Genomic DNA, 6,630 nt, shown 5'->3' with positions numbered 1-6,630 from the left:
TTTTTATAACAGAGCTTGCACGTGAGTTTTCATTCCTCGATATGTAATTTATTTACTTTTTTATACTTTTTTCTATATAGTTAATTGATAAAACAAATATTTTAACGGAATAGACAATCGTCCGACTTCTAGAGACAGGGATCGTTCTCATATCTCTATTGTACAAATCTTAGAGAATATATAGCAGAACATGCACATATACAGAATTATATTTTTCTGATTACGGTGCTCATAATTATTCATCTGAATAATTGAATTTTATAGTTGGTAATAATAAATTAATATAAATGTCCTGAAATAAGATACAAGAATATACTGAACCTAGACCGAAAGATGGAATACACGTGGCACTGCATATTTGCATGTTTAAATTATTGCACAATAATAAGTTTAAAAAGATATACGTGTACACATATATATTTTTAGGTTAGTTTATTTTAGAGAGGGAGGAGTTCTGAATAAATAAATTTAAAAAAAAATCAGGCAGGCAAATTATTATTGTCCAAGCAGAAGGACTGTTATTTTTTTTGCTAAACAGAAGGATTGTTAAAATACAAATCCGGACTTGGAATCAGAAATATTATCATTTTAGTCAAAACCTGGAGTTGGATCAATTGAAAGGAAGTTTTTTGTATGTGTCCATGGGTTTGAAATTGGGCTGAATCCTTGTAATTTGTTTTGGGGCTTTTACATCATATTTTTGGCTGGGCCTAATATTTTCCAACCCATCATGTATACATCTAAAATTAGCAGTTAAAAGTGTACTTTATGCCCGTCCTTGGCCTACTTGAGCACTATCGTACGCATATGTTTATGCTTGCTCTCGTAATCTACCAAGCCATCAAAAGAACATTGACTTGAATGCTTCTAGAACGGAATTGTATATACAAGTCTGTAAACTCATTATGTATAATTGCACCGAGAGAAAAACTCGGAGAATGGCCAACATGATATAGCATTGACATATTGACATTCAACCGTTTCGCAATCATTGCTAGTTTGGAAGAATCAAAGATCTAAAGCACTGTTAACCAGTCTAATCTGAGTGTGTATGTGGAGGGGGCCGGGGGTGAACTTCATGCAAGCTAAAAGACAGATTAGGGAAACTGCATCAGACGGCTATGGCCTGTGTATGTCAAACATTACCTCAATGTGACCTTCATTTTCATTCTACATCTTATGAACAACACATAATTAGTCAACCAGGTGAAAATTATTGTTCTGAACACAATGTGTGTGAACTACATATTTACATGCATTATTATACATACAGGTCTATGTGATCATGTGTATACTGTAGGTAATCAGTACTGGACGCTAATAAGTATTCAGCAATTATCGATATCAAGATTTTGATTTTTTTTTAGAGAAGTACGAAATGAAAAAAATATAATAATAAAAAATTAAGGCAAATCCGACTTGATGATATTTATGCTATTTTTTCAAGTTAAATTTGATAAAAATAAGAGAATGTTGAGCTCAATGAAATAGCTCAAGTAAGTAGGAAGAGTTAATCTCTCTTGTCGTCTCACTTCCAGGTGCGCTTCCTCTTAGGCAAGAGTTGTTAGGTCTTGGGTTTGATTCGAGACCAGCAAAGCACCCTCATATAATTAATAGCTCAAAAATAGAGAGTTTGCTAGAGTCATTCTAGATATTACTCCATCTCATGTTCATTAATAAAACGATTCATTAATTAATTATGTCCATTAATAAAATGATTTATTAAGTTAAAAAATATAATTTGTGGTTGTATATTGATCATTAGCTATAGGCATATAATTCTCGCTCATTACGAGATTTGCTAGGTCCTCGGTTTCAATTCTAGACCGGCAAAGCACCCTGACATTGATAATCAAGCTCAAAAAGACGTGGCTTGCTAGAATCATTTCAAATATTTCAACATTCCCTGTCCATTAATAAAACGATTTATTAAGTTTGAAAATATATTTTGTAAATGTATACATCAGCTAGGCATAAATTTTAACACTAGAAATGCATACTCTGTAGAAGACAGGAGATTTTTACATAAGAAATTTATTGATTTGCTAATTAGAAAGGTAGGGAAACTTGTCCGATAAATAGTCACTGAACAAAAGCAAGTAGTTATCTAGTTAGCTAGGATTTATCTATATAGGCATCCTCTGTATGCTGGAGTCAAGTAATCAGGTCCAGTGTTCTCCCTATACATTTGAGGAGTACATGATACTGGAATCAAACAAAGACCTCTGCTGCTAAGATCCAACTTTACATGATCTCCTCTATCTTTTCTGTCTAGTCCTCCCCATGGGTCCTGCAAAATTAATGTATACAATGCATATATTATTACTCAACAAGATGTAAATATAAAAAGATCGATCATCACTTCAATTCAATATCGATGAAAAGACTTAGATAATTGAGAATCTATAGCATAAAGTATTCTTGCTTAATTACCTTGATGTTGTTTGTTGTCTTCATGTATGGATTGCTTAATAACTGTAAAATTAGAAAATTTATAATCAAAATCCAGCATGTTGCAGCCAGCTACGTACCTATAAAGTTTGTATTAATTTTGTTTAAGTATATATATATACACCGATCATAGCTACACTAATATTTTACCTGCACTTGCTCTTGCAGGAACTTTATGTAGCCGATTGCTTCCCATAACACAGATGCAGTATCCGTCTGCAGAATTCAAATAACTATATATAAGATCATAGAATCAATATAATTTGTTAAAGAATCATAGATTAATCAATTTAATTTGCTTCCTGTTGTAATACTTAAGTAATAAACAATTATCCATATATAAGATAATAGATTCAATGTTTGTTAAAGAGTATTGAAACAAAAAAGTATTCTCAGCATAGAGTCAAACCTTTCCAAATGGTGATACAATTTGCTGTAAAGCTGTGATTTTATCTCCCAGTTTAGCCTTTGGCACCTGTACCTATAAACCAAAAAATGATTTATTAACTTCACTAATCAATTAAGGCTAAGGATCGATATGAAGCCAAATTCAATGTTTATGAGCATTAATTTAATAATTTTATTGTAGTTTCTTTTACAAGTGTATATATATACCTTTATGGATGAAGCTGTAGAACTTTCGTGTTTCAGCTTCTTCAGGATAGCATCCGATTTCCCTTCAGATCTTTTCTTTTTCCCTTCGTTTGCAAGCATCTGTCCCTTTCTGTTACTTCTTGCCAGTGTATTATTGCTTGTAGGCTGAAATCATTATTTGTAAGAAGAATAACACGACATGATCGAACACATACAATTAAACATATATTTGGTGCAATTCTCCACACTAATTATTATGTATCTGATCCAGACTAGAGTTGATCAGTTCCAAAGATATTAATTATGTTATGGTGCAATATAATAGACTGCTTAAGCAGTGATTAGTGTAAATTAAAAAAACAGTAAACTAGAAAGAAAGGAGTACTAAACTTACTGTATAGGAAGCTTGTTGTGTATGTTTCTTGCAATCAGATAAATTCAAAGTCTTTAACATAGGTTTAGATGGAGTAATATTATTAGTCGGTGGTAATTTATTGCTGAAGGCGCCATTACTGAAAGCTAGAGCATCTTCCAAATTTCTTCCGTTATTGCAAGAAACATCTTGTACCCCATAGTAAAGCTTGCTGTTATCTCCATTTATGGAATTGTTCATTCCCATTTGATAACCAATCCGAGTACCATTATTATAAGCTCTCGGAAATTGGCTATTTCCATTTACCTCAGCGTTATCATCTCTTTGATCATTAAGCTCTACTTTTAGGTCATGATCATGACCATGAGATGAATATGAACCCAGTTCTCTGTTAACATCTTGCTTCATATAACATACATCACCCGACCCTGAATAATGATCCAAGTTAGGACGACTTAAAGAGATGTTGCATGATTGCGGATCAAATTGAGGTGGACCATTTATTTCTGGATCCGGGGGAGCAATAGACCAGTTGCTAACTAAATTTGACAGCTTAGTTAGCCTTTCAGCTTCAAACATGTTGTCATTGAATGATCCATTGAAGTTCTTCTGATCAAAATTATTGAAAGGAGCAGCGTTATCCCATCCGTTGTCCATCTTCTTCAAGTAATCACATGGTTCGAACATTAAACCAGTTGTCAAGTTCTTTGAAGAGAATGCATTGATCAAATTGTTTCCCGTATCTTGATTGTTGTGCAACTCTCCGTTATTTCCTACATTTCTGTAAATTAAATTAAAATTTAGTTATTAAGAAATTTATCTCACAAACTTACACAAATGATCCGCTACAACAAAAACAGCATCATACAATACACTAATCAGACTAATCATACAACAGTCGAATATACTTAAACACATGTACTTCTATCTGTTTTACAATCATATAGTATACTATTTGATTTTCCTTGTTTTTATTATGTCTTATATTCTTGTTGCTATCAGTGCCCTAGCTATGTTTAGGTTATTAAGTGTAGGAGGACTTACATGTAATATAGCATAGATACGTACATAAAATAAACTTTTCAGAGTAACACAACAATCGGTTGCTTAATTAATATTACAGAAAATAAAATATTATCTGCAAAAAAATGGTGGAGGTGTATAGATAAAAGCATATGTACACAGAAACTTACAGAAAGACATGATTCCAAAGGTGATTATCAGGAGTCTCTCCAATTAACTCGTTATTAGCAACACTTTCGACGAGCCTACGAGACGACTCAACAGTGAGGCCAGAGTGATTAGAGGCATTAGTAAACGAAGTAGACATAGAAACATCTTCCTCTCCTGAAGATCTAGAGTTGTTGGAATTAGGGTTTTGAGGGTTACTCCAGGGATTAATATTACTAGTGTTGTTACTCCACGAACTAAGAGAACTCGAATGAAGATGATTCTCAGCTGGCCACCAATTCGGTATAGAAGAAGATGTTGCAACAGAACTTTCAGTGCAATCTTCAGCCATGGCTGCTCTAATGCTTGAAATGCTGTTGAAAGGAATCATATTGAATTTTTTTTTTCTTTTTAAGATTAGTGGTTGTGGTGTTTAATATATAGAGGAGCTAGGGTATGTATGTAAATGGAGTGACGTACGTACAATTGTATTATGGAGGTCAATTATACTATACGGCAGACAATTAAATATGCAACCTGAATTTTCCACTAAGTTCGTGCGCAATTATTTTATTTTTATAGGACATAGCCACCAATAAGTCTTTCATTATATTGGCTAAAGTTTCTTTGTTTTTTCTCCTCTCCTCTTTTAAGCCCACTGTTTTATAATTAATACATGTATATGTGTGTGGACTGTGGATAAGAGCTTTATTTAAACACAAATTTTACGTTTTAAGAGCTCTGTATACAAAGTGGGTGTAACATAACAGAGTTTTCCGATCTACCTATATCTTTAAATTTTAGGTTAAATTTTTGTTTAACCTAAATGTTGAGAATATTAATTCAGAAAGAGAATTAGGAAGGATTGCACTTTACTTGGCCAGAATATGAACAAGGAGAGTACTCTATATTGTACTCCTATCCATATAAAAATTATACTACTATATATGTAGCTTACTTTGTAATGAGTACAATGTGTGACACTACTTCTACAGACATTGGATACTGTTTGCAGTGATTATAACAATATGATTACAAGTAGGAAAGCTTATGCATCAATGTCAACACCTAAATCTTTGCATTTCTCACATCTAAAGTTGTCGTATTGCTAACATTTTGCTGCCTTTCAAATAGTCATAGGGATGGCTAATGAAATTTGTGAATACAATTCTGAAAACAGATTTTGTGCGAGATATATGTGTTTAGTTAACAAGCGTAAATATAACATTGATCATGACAAGCGATTATTCTGATTATTTGTCCGCTATAATCTTCCGTCGATATGTTTAACATCAAATTTTTTTATAAATTAAGAGTTGTCTATCAACTCTTAATACATTTCTTTGGGTGTTTTTTCGTGTCAACGAAAAATTATAGCGGACAGATGGTTAGCAACAATATATAGTTTGCCAGTTTTCTAGCAATTGTAGTGGACTAATAGATAGTAACAATAGTTAGCAACAATATTTCGTTGTTAATGGTCATATTTGCAGTAGTGATGGTATCATGTCAGTATCTGAAGAAGAGTCTCTAGACTGTAAGTTAGCAAGTTATAGTTTTAATGTGAACGGAGGACAAGCAAAGAAATAGTGTTGTTGTTGTTGAAGTGGTGATCGTATATTTTAATATATGTAATTCAGTAACACAAATGATGATGTTATTAATGTGCCCCCTAATGATTTCTGTTTGAAACTAGTTTAGCACTCGTGCATGCTTCTCTCTTATTCAAACATTTTTCTATCTTTAATTTATTTGTACCCTTGCACTCACCTTAGTGCTAGTAGGCCCCTTGTTGACCCCCACTGTTAACCTAACTAAATTCACAAAAAAGTCAGAGAAGAACTTGACAAAATGACAATACTACAGTAAAAGTAAACATGGTTTATTTCAGCTTATTAGTTAGATAAACATATATACATATTGGTTCAATTTCACAATTAGCACACAACTTATCACCTGATTATAAGTATAACCAAGACATGTTTTGATGTGAAGCTGATGGGGAATTCTGCATCTACATGTTTAATTGTGTTCCTGGCTTT

The 6,630-nt window shown here is 32.8% G+C and overlaps 1 protein-coding gene across 1 annotated transcript; it reads right to left on the bottom strand.

Annotated features, from left to right (window-relative positions):
- Positions 1-1,909: 1,909 nt before the first annotated feature.
- Positions 1,910-4,998, bottom strand: LOC141724379 (uncharacterized). Its single transcript, XM_074526507.1, has 7 exons — positions 4,612-4,998; positions 3,440-4,199; positions 3,067-3,210; positions 2,861-2,932; positions 2,602-2,667; positions 2,434-2,475; positions 1,910-2,290 (listed from the first exon to the last, which is right to left on the bottom strand). Exons 1-7 carry the CDS (start codon positions 4,977-4,979, stop codon positions 2,123-2,125), a joined length of 1,620 nt encoding a protein of 539 aa, XP_074382608.1. The 5' UTR covers positions 4,980-4,998; the 3' UTR covers positions 1,910-2,122.
- Between the last annotated feature and the right edge of the window lie 1,632 nt (positions 4,999-6,630).

Source organism: Apium graveolens, chromosome 1 (genome assembly GCF_009905375.1).
Source record: "Apium graveolens cultivar Ventura chromosome 1, ASM990537v1, whole genome shotgun sequence".
Classification (NCBI taxonomy): Eukaryota; Viridiplantae; Streptophyta; class Magnoliopsida; order Apiales; family Apiaceae; genus Apium; species Apium graveolens.
This window is presented reverse-complemented; position numbering and strand designations above follow the sequence as displayed.